At 40.4% G+C, this 18,418-nt stretch overlaps 1 protein-coding gene across 1 annotated transcript in view; it reads right to left on the reverse strand.

The window, feature by feature from the left end:
• LOC122553405 (tandem C2 domains nuclear protein) overlaps window positions 1-18,418 on the reverse strand; it is a 70,772-nt gene that overhangs the window by 30,428 nt on the left and 21,926 nt on the right. The window contains exons 2-7 of the mRNA XM_043697131.1: window positions 17,359-17,524; window positions 14,940-15,074; window positions 13,326-13,517; window positions 8,463-8,633; window positions 7,712-7,797; window positions 918-993 (exon numbers count right to left, since the gene is read on the reverse strand). Of these exons, the coding sequence (XP_043553066.1) occupies window positions 918-993; window positions 7,712-7,797; window positions 8,463-8,633; window positions 13,326-13,517; window positions 14,940-15,074; window positions 17,359-17,392 (694 nt within the window). The 5' untranslated portion in view covers window positions 17,393-17,524. The remainder of the gene's footprint in view (window positions 1-917; window positions 994-7,711; window positions 7,798-8,462; window positions 8,634-13,325; window positions 13,518-14,939; window positions 15,075-17,358; window positions 17,525-18,418) is intronic.

Here is an 18,418-nt window from a genome sequence, read left to right on the forward strand (position 1 = left end):
CCTCCTTCCACCTATCATTTCCAATGCCCCTCCCCTAAGTCCCTCCTCCCTACCTTTTATCTTAGCCTGCTGGACACACTTTCCTCATTCCTGAGGAAGGGCTCATGCCCGAAACGTCGATTCTCCTGTTCCTTGGATGCTGCCTGACCCGCTGCGCTTTTCCAGCAATACATTTTCAGCTCTGATCTCCAGCATCTGCAGTCCTCACTTTCTCCTGGAGGTGAGAGTTGAGTCTAACCTCTCCCATGCACTACTGCTGCTGGAACCAGTCCAATGCCTGCGATTTTGCCACATTAAATAATAACTGCGACATGTCCTTCCCCAGGCTCCACTTACATTCAAATAAAAATGTGTCTTTGATTATATGCTTGTCACTGCTGCCCAGTCTGAGGAAAATTAAGAAGATTTTTCAGTGACTCAATGTACAACTTATGGACATGGGATACAAAACAGCCTCCAGCAGGGCTCTACATTGAAAACTTTGTGCTTTTGCTACAGCCCGGTGTTTGGTATGGATAGATAAGGGGTATTATGTTTCTGAGAGAGTGTATTTGAGAGAAAGAGAGAGAGAGCAAGAGAGGGAGAGAGAGAGAGTGTGCATCTGCAAGAGCAGCAGATGCCTAAAGTGCAGTGCAAAGTATTATAGAAGGAGTTGCGGTGGGGGGGGGAACAAGATAGAGGGAGAGAGAGAGAGGGAGAGAGAGAGTGAGTGCGTGTGTAAGAGAGAGAGAGAGTGACAGAGACAGATAGACAGAGAGAGAAAAACATTAACTAATTCAAGGTCAGGCATGCCATCAAACCTGTAGTGCAGAAAACCAAGGGGTTGCATTCCTTGAAACAGTTCAGTTGTACAGCTATCAACTCTATTAAAAATGCACTGTGAACTAGATCCAGGTGATATTGTTTTCAAAACTCACCTATGCTTCGAGAGCTTCCCTGGGAATCCATCAAAGAAGACAGTGTGCTGCTTATACTGGAGGCTGAACTAAACCTCTGCGTTCATAAAAAGAAAAAACACAAGTTTGATTCAGGAATGGGAAAACATTTTGTCACTTGAGCAGGAAATAGAGGAACGTGGTATTCAATTCCTTAGCATTCTTCACAGAATCACAGAACTATTAAGGTACAGAAGGAGGTCATTTAGCCTATCATGCCTGCACTGATTCTATTCCCTTGTGACAATCTTTTGTGTTATCTCTATACTCCAAATATTCATCCAATGCCTCAGCTGAACTTGCCCCCGTTTCATTGCCAGGCATTTCCTCATATTGTGAATTAATGTTTTATGTTTATATTAAACTTCGGTCAACTGCTTTGTACATGACTGCTGAAAACACACAGTTCTCCTCCATGTACTGAACAGTAAAATTAGCAGGCATTAAAGAGAACAAAGTTAAAGAAATACTGGATAGGGTGACAAGAGGTATACAATATGCAACAATTGATCCAGGTTGTGGACTGAACTATTGTGAAATCATTAGCTTCAGTGTTCTAATTTTACTGAAACTCTTTTTGTTCTAATTTTACTGAAACTCTGCTGAAACTTAGCCTAACTGATGACCCACAGAGATTTTCTCCTCACGTTGCTGGAAACAGTTGCACAGGAAATTAATCTTTTCTCTATCTTATTTTTGAGTGACTTCAGGATAATTCTGGAATGTTGGCAATTCAAAATTGATGTGTGAGGATAGTGGGTGTGGGTGGCTATCTTAGTTACTAACTTGGCAAAGTTTGTCTTAGGTTTGAAAAAGAATATACTGTGCACAGTGAAAGGAAATTCTAAACAGTGATTGCTCATTTTCTGGAGAAGTGCTTTCTGAACCACAAGTGGCAGCTTGCTGACTCACTGCATGGTACAAAGGAAAGGACTCCTCCCTTCCCTTAATTTAAAGGGATTATTCCACATAGCATTGCTGTCCATTGAAATCTTTTCAAGGCATGGTGTTTAAAAACACATTGGCACATACCTGAAGAAAGTTAATTAAAGCTACTGTGAAGGAGCAGTCACGCTGCATTATTGCCAGAAACCGAGATAACCTTGTCGAATGTCTTTAAGGAAAAGGTATATTTTTGAACAGTAAAGGAATTAAGTGTTACGGTGAGTTGGTGGGTGAGTGGATCTGAGTCCATGAAAAGATCAGCCATGATCTTATTGAATGGTAGAGCGGACTTGAGGGGCCAGGTAGCCTACTCTTATGTAACCTTCTTCCGTGCTGAAAAACCGTCAATCAGAAAGGGTTCACCAAGTATTGAAGGTGCGTACATTTCTGTTGCATGTCACGGTTGAATGAAAAACCCTGACGTCAATACTCCAAGGCAAGATGTGAAGCATAGCTTTTTTAAAAAGAAATCTGGTAAATGAGGGTTATAAAAATAATTACCGAGGTTTTCCAGCTTGTTGAAACCCCCCGCGCCCCCCCCAATGTACATTCGTCAAACACATGTGTATATAGTCCACTGACGTAGTCTAGTAAGCTACTCCACTGCAAGAAAAATATCTAGCCAGTCTAACATTATGGGAGGTTCCTCGCCTTAAAAAACTGCACTGTTCTACACAGAAGACCAATACTGCTGTCAAAGAAAGCATTTTTGGAATCAGTGTTACTTGAAATAGCTAACATAACAATCTTATCTGAAAGGCACCTCAATGACTGACATTCATTGAATCCCCACTTGGACTTTCCAGTAACATCACTCAACCCTTACACTGTAGCACTGGATTCCAATGCTTTGGACAGAGAGGCCATGAGGATTTCCAAAGATTTACGGAATGGCTAGAGCATCAAGAGAGGCCATTTAGTCCATCATTCTGTGCCTGATCTCTGCAAGAGAAACTGAGTTCACTCACCATTACCCCAGTCTTTCATTGCTAGCATTGCCAATGTTCTGACTTACGGTGATTTCCCATTCCTTGTTGAGATCTATGAGTGAACCTGCATTGGTTGTGTCAGGTCTTTAGAGGGGGGTGAGGAGAGTGGTGTTAAACTGGAGGCGGCTGTGCAATTAGGAAGGGATATGCAGAGAGAAAGAAAGGGTCTGGTCAGGGAAAGGGTTGGGTGGAGTGGTAGGGTTAGGGGTCTGGGCTTTAAGGAGTTAAGGTTATAATTGGTGCAGGGGTAAAAGGAGGTGGGTGAGTCTGACATTCAGTTTAATAATTACTCAGAAATTGAAGTAGGTTTTTAATCCTCTACCTTTCCCTCAATAATTATCAGTTTAACTGCACCAGAACCCTCCAAAATGTAATCATTTGTTTCAGGTGGTTTCAGACTCAGGGAAATTGTCCAGCAGAATCTGAGTAAATTCCTGCTACATCTGGAATTTCTCATGGTTCTTGCACACAGTCTGAGCTCGTCCAACAATTCCCTAACCATTGGCATATCCAGGTCTTTAATTCCCCAGTGGTTCAGTCGATCTTTTGTCTGCATCACAGTTAGACCAAGCAAGGGAAGGGCAGAGAGGCACAGCAGGTCAGGCAGCATCCGATGAGCAGAAAAATCGACGTTTTGGGCAAAAGCCCTTCATCAGGAATAGAGGCCAATCAGGAATAGATGAAGGGCTTTTGCCCGAAACATCGATTTTCCTGCTCCTCGGATGCTGCCTGACCTGCTGTGTTTTTCCAGCACCACGCTGATCTAAACTCTGGTTTCCAGCATCTGCAGTCCTCACTTTTGCCAAGGGGAGGGTAGAGTCCTATCACTTTGGGAGAATACCAGGTAGTTTCTTTTAACTCATTCACAGGACAAAGGCATCACTGGCTAGGCCAGCCTTTATTGTCCATTCCTAATTGCCCAGATGGCAATTAAGAATCAATTACATTGCGGTGGGTCTGGAGTCACATGTAGGCCAGACCAGGTAAGAATGGCAGTTTCCTTCCCTAAAGGGCATTAGTGAGCCAGATGGGTTTTCCCTGAAAATTGACAATGGATTCACAATCATCATCAGGGTTGTATTTCCAGATTTTTATTGAATTCAAATTCCACCATCTGTCATGGCTGGATTCAAACCTGAGTCCCCAGAACATCACCCGAGTCTCTGGACTAATAGTCCAGCAATAATGCCACTAGACTATTGCCTCCCCCTGGAAAGTGGGTAAAGGACAAAGGAAATACTCAGACCTGTTCAGTTATAAACAGAACAATCCAACTCACTGGGTGTATGTTATAATATCATTTAGAAAGATGCCAAGAATATTCACTCACAGCTTTAAGAGACACTTAACAGTGGGAGGCAGATGGAATCCCTCTCAAACGAAAACAATGTTTCACAAACTCAGAGGTGCTTTTTTGGATTTCATTTGGTACTTATTTTTTTAAATCATCTAAATGAGTAGAAGTGGCAGAATTTGCAACACACTTTTATTGGCTAAATTGGCTCATTAGATTTTAAGCTTTTTTTTCCATCTTCAGAACACATTAAAAAATTAAAATATATTATTGAGAATTATGAGAAAGCTCTCCAAATTTTGAGGAAAAATGAAAAGAGAATCCAATATAAGAGCAAAGGACTGGGGGAAAAGGTGATTGTGCATGCTGATTGCTTATTTATCTGATAACATTGAAAAAAGTTTCCATTTTAATCTTTTGGCTTGTTCACCTTCATTGTGTTCTATTTCCTTCAGATAGTTTGATAAAGTGTTCACCAAAACTCATTTTCAGAGCCACATCCCCTTCCTGAATGATTGTCTCCAGCTCTGTTATACCCTGCACAGATTCCAAATGAAGGTCCATCCTTCATGTTTTGAATCCTCTCAAGATGACAACTATCTTAGAGACGTACAGCACTCTTCATACTGCTACTCCCACCACATCCTGAGATCTACACTCAGTGTTGTTGTGCACTGCCGCACGTACACTCTGGACCTCTCTGTCCATTAGCACCATCTCAATCCCAAAGGTGTCCCATGCCCCAGTTCTATTTCTTTCTTTATTGTATTCGCACTTAACAAGAAACGTTTTCCTCTTTGTTTGAGGTGTAAAGGCATGCAAACTCCAAAAACACTTAGGAGCAAAAGCTCCTCTGGAACTTTCCTCCCCCAGACTCCAACCTCATCTCTTCTTTTAATCTTGCTGTGTATTTGCTATACTCTCTGAACCTTCCCTCCCCCCAACATCTGTTCCATTTTGTCCTCTCCCGACTCTGTCAACGGTATAAAAGAATACCATTTTCCAGCCCATTCCAATTCTGAACAGTCATATCAGACTCAAAACAGCAATTTTGTTTCTCTTTGCAGATGATACTAAACCTGCTGAGTTTCTCCAACATTTTTTGTTTTCTGTATTTGAGATTTTCAGCATCCGCAATATTTTGTGTTCAGTTATTATAGCAATGAGCAGGCTGGCTATTGATTTTACTTACTTTTGGAGATCTGTTTCCAGGTTTACATGGGGAACTTGCTGTTTTGCTTATATTCTACAGATAAGTCCCCAGGCAACTGAGACAATAAAGTGGCACTGCAGCTTAGAGCTGCTTCCCAACTAGATGCTAGGTCACCGCATCACAGAAGTGTTAAAGTGCAGAAGGAGGCCAATTAGCCCATTATACTTATACCTGCAATGATGACTGCATGGTAAAACTGTTGACAAACTATTGGATTGCAACAAGCACATCCATACATGATTCCCCGACATTATGTCCAATCCAAGTGCAGGTCAGTGGGATTATTGCAAAGCCAATAACATCAGACTGACATAGTGGGTCGGAAAACATGCCGTCATAAGAGCAAATGTAGGACATTGGCATCCTGTACTTGGAAAATGAGGCTTTGCGTGAAAGGTATGGCCTACGAGGGTCTGACTCACACTGCATTTGATGTTTTTAAGCTTTTCAGACCAATAGCCAGGGGCCCACTTTTGGGTCATGGGTGGTCTTCTTCATATCATTAGTTGGTACATTTCCAATGAACCAGTGCATGCAGAAAGCCCACCTGGGAGCTGTACCTGCAGTTAAATGCTACCGTGAGGAGAGTTTATCAGGCATACTTCAAAGATGTAGTCCCTGCTGCTGTCCGACATAGCCAGATCAACCAGCAGCCATACCATTCCCAGCTCATGGAGCAGCACTGACCTCGCTATATACAGGACCTTGAAAAACTCACCAAGAAAGGCATTTAAAACTCTGTCAGATATCCTGTGAAACAGTAGGTTCTATTCATACATCTGGCATCAAATCATCATCAATATCTATGGAACCCTGGAATTTATGCACCACATACAGCCACCACCTCAGCACCAATCCAACAGGAGAGAAACTTGTCTTTGACATTCCTTGAAGACAACTGGCTGCGCTCAAATGAATGCACAAAGGATCGAGGCACTCTCCTTAAGGTGAAAGGTGAGGGGGAATGACCTGAAGTATATTTGTGGCTATGAGGATCAAACCATGCAGCACATCAAAGCAATCTGCCCACTAACATCAGTTGTGGGAGGCACATAATTTCTTCACTCAATACCTCAGAAGGTCAAACCAGCCATCCAATTTTAACCAGACACCATCATAGAAAAAGACAAATGGTAGGGTTCCCCAACATGAAGTGTCAATGAAAAACAATTCACCAAGAACACTTGACTAAAAACAAGATCACAAATCATATCAAATTTCAAAGAATCTTGCGAACTATTTCAAATTATAAAATGATTTGCCAATTGGTCAGTGTGAAAATATCTAGTAGCAAGAGAAGACATAATTGATCTATATTTACCTTATATTTCCGCTCACACAAAATAAGCCTCTTATGTAGAGGCTGGGATTTGAGAAGGTATACACCTATTCCATTTTCTGTATCCATTTGTGCTGCAGAAGCTAGCAGCCTGTGGAGATGGTATCATCTGAGTGCAGGACTTCCCACTGCTGGTGACATTTGCCCAGTAATTAGAGTCCATCTGGGACTGTTTTAATGGGTTCAAGAGTCATTTGTCAGTCAGTCATTTTTGGTCAGTTAGAGGCAGCTGAAACTTAGTGCAGCTGAAAGACTGAAGTATGGGGAAACCCTGATGTAGAGTCAGCCTTAGCTAAATTGTTTGTGTACTCCATAGAGGACACAGGTTCCCGAGGAGAGCTAAGGAGCTGAGTGGTGAGCAGCCAATGGGCTCTCCTAGGTTTGAGCAATCATGCCTGACAGCTCTTGCAGGTTAAGAAAAAAGCAGGAAAGTCTCCAGGCTGAATAGGATCTGTTAAACAAGTTTCATGGCGAGATTTCAGAAACTGAGTCATTGGAATCCCTTGTTAAGGAGTCGCAGTTATAAATGAGATTCGGTGACTCATAGAATCTGGGTATGTTGCTGAGAAATCTCTGGGGACTGCCTTGACCACATTTATTATTTGTGTACTTTGTGAGTGTTCAGCCATGTTTCTCTGTTAACTCACATTTACCTAATATTAATTCTGGACGTTGAGAGTATAAGTGGTATGTGTTTGTGTGTGTTTTGTTTGTGTGTTTGTTTCTTTTGTTTGTTTAAAAATACTGTTGGACCTTGTGCATTTATTCTCTTAGCCACAGCCTGAGATTTTAAATTTCAACTTCTTTAAACAATAAAGTTCTGAGCCAGATTGTAAAATAAATTGAGCAGCTTTGTCTGGGATTGTAATATAATTTCACAGTTTCATCTAGGATTATAAGAGAAGATGCACACCTATTCCAACAATATCAACTTCAGACTCCAATAAGATTGTAATCAGGGTTGGTGATAGAAGTCAAAGTTAATTGAAAACTTACTTGCATGCGCTGTGGATTTGAAAGATCCAACATGGAACTGCTTAAGCCTTGTGCATTACTCATTTTTGGGATCCTCAATTCCCAAGCTGAAACACAAAGAGCACATCGGGCATTTCAAGAAAGAATAATAATTCAAGAATGATTATGGACTTTGATGATCATGTGTGCTAACCTCTGTTATAGGGTTGGTTCCCTGATCCAAGGGGAATGGTGTGGGGGCTTGCGAGATCAGAAAGCCCTGGGGAACCCAGAATACAGTATTGCCCTGTATGCTCTTGATATTGAACGTGTGTGTGTGCATGACAGAGAGAGAGACATCATCAAATCAGTTACCTGCTAATTGATAGCTTCCAGTTAAATGGGAATGGGTCAACAAGGATTATTGGGTTAGCTGGGCTTGTATCATAGGTACAGGCTATCAGTTGATATATTTAAAGTGATTAGATCACAGGGTATTATTAATGGAAGAGAGTTGCCAGGTTTCCATCAAGGTTAAAAGATCATATTCCTCCCGCCCAAATACTGTCTTTAGTTAATTGACAAATAATTCTAATCACCTCTGCGTTAATTAATAAAAACGGCACACCTGACTCTTTCATTCTTCCATATACACCGTGCCCCTCCAGTTTTGTTTATTCTTTCCTTCACTGTCATCTCTATTATCTGCCCTTAAGTTGTGTCTTTCCATATTTTTAACTTTCCCAATCACTATCCTTTCTCTTGGGTCAATTAATTCAAGAGCATTTCATACCTGACCCAGACAGAGTGCCTGGGTTTCCTGCAGATAGCGTGTGACGACCTCCTCCTTGGCTAACTTGCTTCATCATAAAACTAGGATTGTAGATTTCATCAAACTGTGCCCGGTGTTGATGTAAATTGGATAGCTCTTGTTTTCTTTCAGTATATTGAGCTCTTGAGAAACCTGCCGGTAAAAATGGATATCGACTATTTTAAAAGGTCGACTTGTTCAACACATTGGCTCAGCTGAGTAGTTATAAAAAATATTCATCTGCACATGATTGTTTCCAATATGCATCAAGAGTTGAGTTCAGAAGTAAGGATGTCTCGCTGCAGTTATACAAGACCTTGGCGAGACCACACTTGGAGCAGTGAGTGCGGTTTTGATCATCCTACCTAAAAAATACATGCCACAGAGAGAATGCAGCAGAGGTTCTCAAGGCACTCACTGGGGATGGCAGGACTATTTTAGGAGGATAAATTGGATTGACTAGGCAATATTCACTAAGGTAAAAACAATGACTGCAGATACTGGAAACCAGATTCTGGATTAGTGGTGCTGAAAGAGCACAGCAGTTCAGGCAACATCCAAGAAGCAGCAAAATTGACGTTTCAGGCAAAAGCCCTTCATCAGGAATAAAGGCAGAGAGCCTGAAGCGTGGAGAGATAAGTTAGAGGAGGGTGGGTTGGGGAGAGATGAGGCGTTCTTCTTCCATGCGTCTGGTGGTGAGGGAGCAGCGGTGAAGGAGGCCCAGGACCTCCATGTCCTCGGCAGAGTGGGAGGGGGAATAGAAATGTTGGGCCACGGGGAGGTGTGGTTGATTGGTGCGGGTGTCCCGGAGATGTTCCCTAAAGCGCTCTGCTAGGAGGCGCCCAGTCTCCCCATTGTAGAAGAGACCGCATCGGGAGCAACGGATACAATAAATGATATTAGTGGATGTGCAGGTAAAACTTTGATGGATGTGGAAGGCTCCTTTAGGGCCTTGGATAGAGGTGAGGGAGGAGGTGTGGGCGCAGGTTTTACAGTTCCTGCGGTAGCAGGGGAAGGTGACAGGACGGGAGGGTGGGTTGTAGGGGGGCGTTGACCTGACCAGGTAGTCACGGAGGGAACGGTCTTTGCGGATGGCGGAAAGGGGTGGGAAAATATATCCCTGGTGGTGGGGTCTTTTTGGAGGTGGCGGAAATGTTGGCGGATGATTTGGTTTATGCGAAGGTTTGTAGGGTGGAAAGTGAGCACCAGGGGCGTTCCCAATTCCTCCGCCTCCGCCTCCGCCGTATCTGCTCCCAAGAGGACCAGTTCCACCACAGAACACACCAGATGGCCTCCTTCTTTAGAGACCGCAATTTCCCTTCCCACGTGGTTAAAGATGCCCTCCAACGCATCTCGTCCACATCGTGCATCTCCGCCCTCAGACCTCACCCCTCCAACCGTAACAAGGACAGAACGCTCCTGGTGCTCACCTTGTTGGACTGAAGAGCCTGTTTCTACACTGTAGGGAATCTAATCAAAGGAATGGAGGGATGATGGACCCTGTGCAAGCAGAACGGATTAATTTAATTTGGTATTTTATTCAGCACGACATCATGGGCCAAAGAGCTCGTTCCTGTGCTGTATTATTCTATGTTCTGTGTTCTAGGAGAACTGATAGAAGTGTATAAAATTCTAATTGGGTTAGACAGATTAGATGCACAGACAATGTTTCTCCTGGTTGGGGAGAAGCAGGGATTAGCGTCTCAGGTCTAGCAGCATCTATGGAGTGTAATCAGAATTAACATTTGGCTCAATTGACCCTATCTCCGTTCTGAGGAAGTGTCACTCAACACAAACCATTAACTTTGATTTCTCTCCACAGATGTTGCCAGACCTGCTGAGCTTTTCCAGCAATTTCTATTTTTGTCTCTGATTTACAGCATTTGCAATTCTTCCAACTTTTTTTAAAGATGGCATTAAACAGTTTTTAAAAAAGCATATACCTGTAATTGCATTGGTCAAAAGATTGGATAAAATATTAAAAGACAGCAAAGAATGATTAAAAGGGTAGTAAGGAGGGGGAAAATTAGAGTACAAGAGAAAGCTGGCTAGAAATACAGACACACAGTGTTTCTATACATATGGATGAAAAAAAGGAGTTAACAAAGTGATTATAGATCCTAAGAAAAGTGAGGGAAAATAAGGAGATGGCGGATGAATTGAACAGGTATTTTGTTTTAATCTTCAATACAGGGGATACAAAAGACAACCCACAAATAGCTGTAAATCAGGTCAAAAATCAAACAACACCAAGTTAAAGTCCAACAGGTCTATCTGATATTGCAAGCTTGGAGAAAGCTTTCCATTTCAAATAAATCTGTTGGACTCTAACCTGATGCCATTTGACTTTTGACGTTGTCTATTTCAGACCAACTCCAGCATCTCCCCATCATAGCTGTAAATCATGAAAGAGAACAGAAAGATGAATTCAAGAAAACCAAAATCACCACAGACTTTAGTTGAGCAAATTGTTGAAGCTGTGGACTGACAATTCCCATGTCCTGGTAGATTCCATCTTAGGGTCTTCAAAGAAATGGCTAGTGAGATAGTTGATGTGTTGGTTTTAATATTCGAAACTCCCCCTTATTCAGGGAAGGTTCTATTCAAGTCAAAAATAATGACTATAGTTCCTTTCGTTAAAAAGGGGTGGAGACAGAAAGCAAGAATCTACAGGCCAGTTCACATGTGCCATAGGAAAGATGTTAGAAGCTAATATTAAAAACATCATAGCAGGGCACACAACAAAATTCAAAATAATCAGGCACAATCAACTTTTAATGAAAAGGAAATCATGTTTTTCCACTTTTTTGAGAGGGTAACATGTGCTATGGATAATGGGGGGGGGGGGCACTGGATGTAATTTGTTAGATTCCCAGAAGGTGTAAATTATCACACGAAAGGCTATTGAAACAAGTAAAAGCTGTAGAGATTTTTAAAAATTCATTCATGGGATGAGGGAATCTCTGACTAAGTCAGTATTTATTGCTATCCCCAATTGCCCAGAGGGCAGTTAAGAGTCATTGTTGTGGGTCTGGAGTCACATATATGTCAGACCAGGTGAGGATGGCGGTTTCCCACTCTCAAGAACATTAGTGAACCAGATAGGATTTTCTGACAATCGACAATGAATTCATGGAATCACTAGACTCTTACTTCAAGACTTTTATTGAATTTAAATGCCACCATCTACCATGGCAGGTTTGCAACACTGATTCCCAGAACATTACCTGGGTCTCTGAATTAACAGTCCAGTGATGATATCACCAGGCCATCGTCTCCCCATCAGGTCAGGGGATATTAACATAATGGCATGGAAACAAGATTGGCTGGCTAACAGAATCTGACGGTAGACATAAATGTGTCTTTCTTTGGTTGGTAAGATGTAATGAGTTACATGTCACATGGACAGATGCCAGGGTCTCAACCTTCTAGAAGTTATATAAATGACTTTGATGAAGTTGGAAATTCGCTAGGAAAGAAACAATAGGTAGGGAAGCAAGCTATGAAAAAGACATGAGGAAGCTATTAAGGTTAAGTAAGGTTAAATTGGTTAAGTAAGTAAATAAAGATCTGAAAACTGAGGTATAGTGCAGGTCAGTACGTCAGTGTGCCTTAAAGAAACATGCTCATGATATCAACACTACATCATAACTGGTGACCTAAGGGCATAAAGATCTCAAACTCCACCTTATCTCAAATCACTTGAAAAATGACATTTGACTTGAAGCATGCTCCTCTGTTGTAAACCAAAAAATTATTATTAGCCCAAATGGGTGTGCTTGGGAATGTAATATATGTAATAAATGTTTTTGGATTCTTCATTACCTTGATATCCATGACCAGATTTTTTTAATGTTATTGAAGATGACCTAAGCATAGGTGCATCAGCTATAGCATACTGTTTTAGGAAAACTCACACAAGTAAGAAGTGTCTTAACTGAAACATAAGATCCTATGGGTCTACAGGGTGCCTGCAGAAAGAATGTTTCCTTTTGGGTTTTTTTAAGTCATCCAAAGCACGTTGTCTTTGCTGGCTGGGCCAGTTGGTGGTGAGCTGCCTTCTTGAACCACTGCAATCTATTTGTGTAGGTACAACAACAATTCTGTTAGGGACTGAGTTATAGGATTTTGACCCAGTGACAGTACAAGGTCCAGAACCAGGGGTTACTATTCAAAATTAAGGGATAACCCAGTTAATACAGAGATAGAGAGAATTTTATTTTTCTTCACAGAGACTTTGGATATCTTTTTCTCAAAATGTAGTGAAAACTGAAACCTTGAATATTTTTAAGTTAGATTCTTGATAAGGAAGCGAGTATAAGATGGTAAGAGGATAGGTAGGAATGTAGAATAATCAATCAGATTGGCCACGGTCTTATTAAATAGTGGAGAAGGCTTGAGGACCAAGTTGCATTTTCCTGCTCTGAATGAGTATGTTTGTATATTTCTATGTATCCATGTTCTTGTCTCTCCATATCTGTATACTTTCCTCCAATACTATAACCAGCCCACTCCAAACTCTCCATTTCTCTCTCTGGTGTCTCCTCTGCCCTTTGCCCGATCAGTGATGGCTTTGCCTTTTGGACAGCCAGGTCTCACACTCTGAAATTCCATCCAGTTATCCCTTCAAATCTTCACTCAGCTTTCAAATGTCTCAGCGTTCACTTTTTACACCAAATGAAACGACTTAGTCATTCTTCTATGTTGCTCTAATTGAATGCAAATTATTGCTGTTGTCATGATTAGGATCAGTGTAAAGATTACAGTCAGAAGTTAAAGTAGAACATTCTCAACAATTAAACAAACATTCAAACAATCAGAGCAATGTCTATGTTGTTGGCATACCTTGCGCAGAGTCTTCATACTTCCAGTTAAAACCTGGTTGTATATAAGTCGGTGTTAAATTTGGTACCACAAAGCGTACCTCCTTACCATCAGGAGGCAGTTTGGACAGCAAGATGTCCTCAGTAAATCTGAGCTTCTTCTGGCTAGCACTGGACTCTGGTTTAGAAGATGGACTTGCAGGCTCTGTAGGAACTGAGAAGATTTTAACTTTGTTTGATTTTTGCAATAATTATTCTTCATTATCAACCTTGTTAATATTTGAGCCATTTGTGTATCAACACTACCAAAATTGTAATAATACTTAATGAACAAAGCAATAACTAGCAATTTAATTCTGTTCTATTCATCTTTTTTTTAAAAATGTCAGACAAAAATCTCTCCGGCTACTCTGACAATTTTTAACACTTCGCACTGAGTTCATGACACCAACAGCCTCCTATTGGCCCCTGGGCTAAGTGATGACAAGGAAGCGAGTATAAGATTACAAGAGGATAGGTAGGAATGTAGAATAATCAGGTTGGCCAAGGTCTTATTAAATAGTGGAGAAGGCTTGAGGGCCAAGTTGCATTTTCCTGCTCCGAATGAGTATGTTTGTATATTTCTATTTATCCTCCATCGCCAGACCATAGCAACATGACGTTTGGAGGAAGAGCACCTCATCTTCCACCTAGGAACCCTCCAACCACAAGGGACGAAAGGCTTAACAGACAATCAATTTTTCAATGTATAATTTCAGTTACATCACACTGTAAATTTTTGCTATAAATTCTGTGTTAGGATTGAGCCCTCCACTATCACCTGATGAAGGAGCGTCGCTCCAAAAGCTAGTGTGCTTCCAATTAAACCTGTTGGACTATAACCTGGTGTTGTTTGATTTTTAACTTTGTACACCCCAGTCCAACACCAGCATCTCCAAATCACTTCCTCAAGTAAGGAGACCAAAACTTGACACAGTACTCCCGATGTGTTCTTACCACTGCCTTATATAACTGTAACAATACTTCTTTACTTTTGTAATCCAGTTCTTCTGCAATAAGTGCCAGGATTTCATTTGCCTTTTTATTATATGCTGCACCTGCATACCCATTTCCTGTAATTCACACACAGAGATGCCCAGATCCTTCTGCAGTAACACACTTTGAATCAACTTCTTATTTAAATAATAATTTGCCCTTTTATTTTTCTGGCCAAAATGGACACCTTTGCGTTTATCCACATTAAACTCCATTTGCCTGATTCTGACCCATTCTCCTAGCCTATCAATATCCATTTGTAAACTCTTTATCTCCTCATCACTGCCTGCTTCTCCACCTATTTCAGTATCATCCGCAAATTTCACTATGTTACACTCTGTCCCTGCTTGCACATCATTTATACAGATTGTAAATAGTTTAGATCTGAGAACTGAACCCTGCGGCATCCCAGTTACAGTTCGCCATCCAGAGAAGGACTCATTTATCCCAATCTACTATTCAGTATTAACCAGCCAATCCTCTATCCAAGCCAATACTCTACCCTTAACCATCTGGGATCTATCCTTCTGGATCAATCTTATATATCAGTTACTACATTGTGACCACAAAATAAAATTTAACATGAGAAAGAGAACCCTACCTTTAATTTTGCTGTCATCTCCTTTGTTGTCCTTTGAAAATGATTTACAGCAATTCTTTAGAAAATCTGCTGTGAGCCCCAGTATGACACTAAGCAACAATCCAACGAAAACTGGAATAAGCAACCAAAGCGATGCTGGAAGAGATTGGGATGTTAAGTTTTAAGAGAAATGCAGTGTAAGCTATGCTTGAGCATTTGCTCAATATAGGCTTACAAAGAGAATCATATTAGCAAGTCTATGGAGAACCAGCAATGAGGAATGAGCTAGGGCAAGTGGAGTCAAAAGGTCGCTCTTTCAAGAAGTCAGAACAAGCTTGAAGAGTTTGTGTTAATTTACTCTTCTCAAGTTAGTGTTTTTTTCCATTGGGTGATGCATCTATTCTACATTACCTGTTATTCATAAACAGTTTAGTGGAAATTTACTTTTCTTTTATTTTCTGAAGACACTAAGCTTTTAGTTCAGGTGATAGGTTTCAAGGATATTATTCATTTATATTCAAAGAGAACTCTCAACTTCACTGTCAATGGAGTGTATAAAATAATTGATCTGATTTAATTAGTTCTACATCCTGCCAGAATGAAAAAGTTATGCAGAATAGATGAGTTCACAAATGTCCAATAGCTATGTTCAGGTGAACAAATATATTGTTCTGCACAATGAAATAGATAACATGAGGTATATACACCATCAATGTGATGGCTCAGTGGTTTGCACTGCTGCCTCACAGTGCCAGGGACCCAGGTTCGATTCCAGCCTCAGGCGACTGTCTGTGTGAAGCTTGCATATTCTCCCCATGTCTGTGTGGGTTTCCTCTGGGTGCTCCAGTTTCCTCCCACAATCCAAAGATTGCAGGTTAGGTAAGTTGGCCATGCTAAGCTGCCCATAATGTATAGTTTAGGTGCATTAGGGTAGGGGAATGGATCTGGGTGGATTACTTTTCAGAAGGTCAGTATGGACTTGTTGGGCCAAAGGGTATGTTTCCACACTGTAAGAATTCTATGAACTTTGACATTTTCAATTAGCTGATTAATAAATTAGAAATCTAAACAAGATTTTGTTGAGGTGGTCATCAGGAAGGCAAATCAAATGCTAAGATATATAATTGGTATTTAATTGAAAGATAATACAAGCTGATTTCAAATCGATTATCAGTGAATATGCTTTTCAAATATCACGAAACAATTTTGACATATAATTCTGGATAAGGATAAGTTGGAGATTATGTAGGGGACAGGATGATGAGAGATAGGGAGAAACCCCCTCCCAACCCCTGGAGATAAATATATTTTTAGAGTTCGGGATAGGGAGAAAGAATGGCATTGATGAGGTAATAGCCATTTCAATATTTAACTTTATTATATTTACTGTGAAGGATGTACAACACTGTGTTCTTATTCAAATGGAATTTTTGATGCAACCCCAAAATATCAGATAGCCAGATTTCTGATATCACCTCCCCTATAATTAACCAAAGAGAGATGATTACGCTACATCAGGCAAGGAATAATAAGTGATCAACTTCCTTAAATGCAAAAGGTCATAAGATCAGCAAATGGTGGATTCTACTTTTTGATTGGTGACAGAAAGTCTGTCATTCAACCTTTCTGACTTTGTAATTTGCACTAGTATTAGCTCAAGGTCTGTTATCAACAAATCATGTGTACAAATGGAGACATGAATGTTGGTGTAATAACAGTGCACACTTATAAAGCAAACTCATAAGTAGTTAGATTTGTAATTGTTATCAACACAAGGATGTTAACCTCCCACTGTAAAATATATGATAGAAATATAGCAGCCTATTTCTGACAGATTACAGCCACTTTTTCCTTTTATACATGATCTTAAATGCACTTCAGTATTAATCAGCAGTTATTGTAAATATAAAGTAAAAAGTAAAGCCATAGTTCCAGGGGACGTCAGGGCTGCTCTCTCATTACCCAGGAATTCAACTCAGGTCCTGGAGAAATGAGGGAGCAGCCCTGTGGTCCTCATTAGAGAGAGCTGACTGGTGGAGAGTTTAACCTGAGGGTCACCATACCTCAGGCAAGAGGAGAAGTTGAGAAGATGGGGCCTTCATGGTGATCTAATTTAGTAATAGGCTGATGTTCAAGTTATATAATTCTGATATCTAATTCATAAATATGCTTAATTTTAATGCCTCAAGAAAGAAATCAATACAAATCCTGTAGTGTGTAACTGTGATTAGAAAATACATCAATATTTATAATTGGTCACAAAGCACTTCACGAGGCACCTAATAACAGGAAAACGGGATGGCATCTAACCCAGATTACTCTTCCAGGTTATTCTAGAGCAGTGCAAAGAGTGAGACACTGAACTCGTAACAAACATTTCCCTCATTAAAACCGAACTCCTAAGTCTTAGTGGAATCCAGCTTTGATATCAGTCACTTACCCGGTGAAGGTGTAACCATCTGTAGACCTGCCATTCTCCCAGATACTCAGACTCCAAGACTTTTTGGAATTATTTTTAAAGTAAGTTTTGAGAAGATTTGTAGCTCAGGTTGAGGTTCTGGATGTATTTTTAAAGTTATGAATGTTCTCTGCATATCACAGGACACCTGTATAAATAAAAGGAATGTTTCTTTATTTTCAAAAAAAGCTTAAGTAGTTTTCAAAGGCATTGAGTATTGTATTAGAAAATCATAAGATTAATGTAATCCAATAACTAAAATACAATTGCAAAATAATAAAATGCATATTGTTCAAACTGGAACGGACACCACAGGGACCAGCAACAATGAGTTATTGCTCTGTATACAAAAAAAAATTACAGTACACAATACATATTAAATTAAATTCAATTGAAGTCAGTGATATTTTGTGTTAGAACCCATAATAAATCAAGGGAAAATATCCTTTAGAAATTTGCACTTAAAAAGCAGGTGCTTCACTCAACTGGTATTTATCTTTGGTAGCAGTTCTGAAGAAGAATCACATAAATATTAACTCTGTTCACTCTCCAGAAGATGACAGAACAGCTACATTGCTCCAGAATGTCACGTTTAGCTTTGGATTTCCAGCTTGTCCAGTACATTTTTTTTATTACAGGAGTTACCTTTGCTGCATTGTAAGATTTAAAATCCTTGCCATGCTGCAATCATAGGTTGGAATTCCAATGCAGTACTGAGTGTAATTCGTGGTCAATAGTACTGGTTAGGTCAGACATTGAACTAGTGAGATAAGGCTCCAGTTTAAGTAGCTGTTAAAATCTGAAGACATTATTCAAAAAGAAATACATTCTCGCTGCATCCTGGCAACATTACTCCCTAAATGGACAGAGTTGAAAATCAACATCAAATACCAGTTTTTCTTATTATTTTTCCCACAGTTTCACTAAGTGACTGCTATATTTGATCTGTACAACATTATTACATTACAAAGCATAACTGAAGTGGGGTGGTGGTGATGAGCAAGAAGTAAGACATTGATTGACATCTTCATTGGGTCGTGGA

The sequence above is a fragment of the Chiloscyllium plagiosum genome, chromosome 10, assembly GCF_004010195.1.
Source record: "Chiloscyllium plagiosum isolate BGI_BamShark_2017 chromosome 10, ASM401019v2, whole genome shotgun sequence".
Taxonomy (NCBI): domain Eukaryota; kingdom Metazoa; phylum Chordata; class Chondrichthyes; order Orectolobiformes; family Hemiscylliidae; genus Chiloscyllium; species Chiloscyllium plagiosum.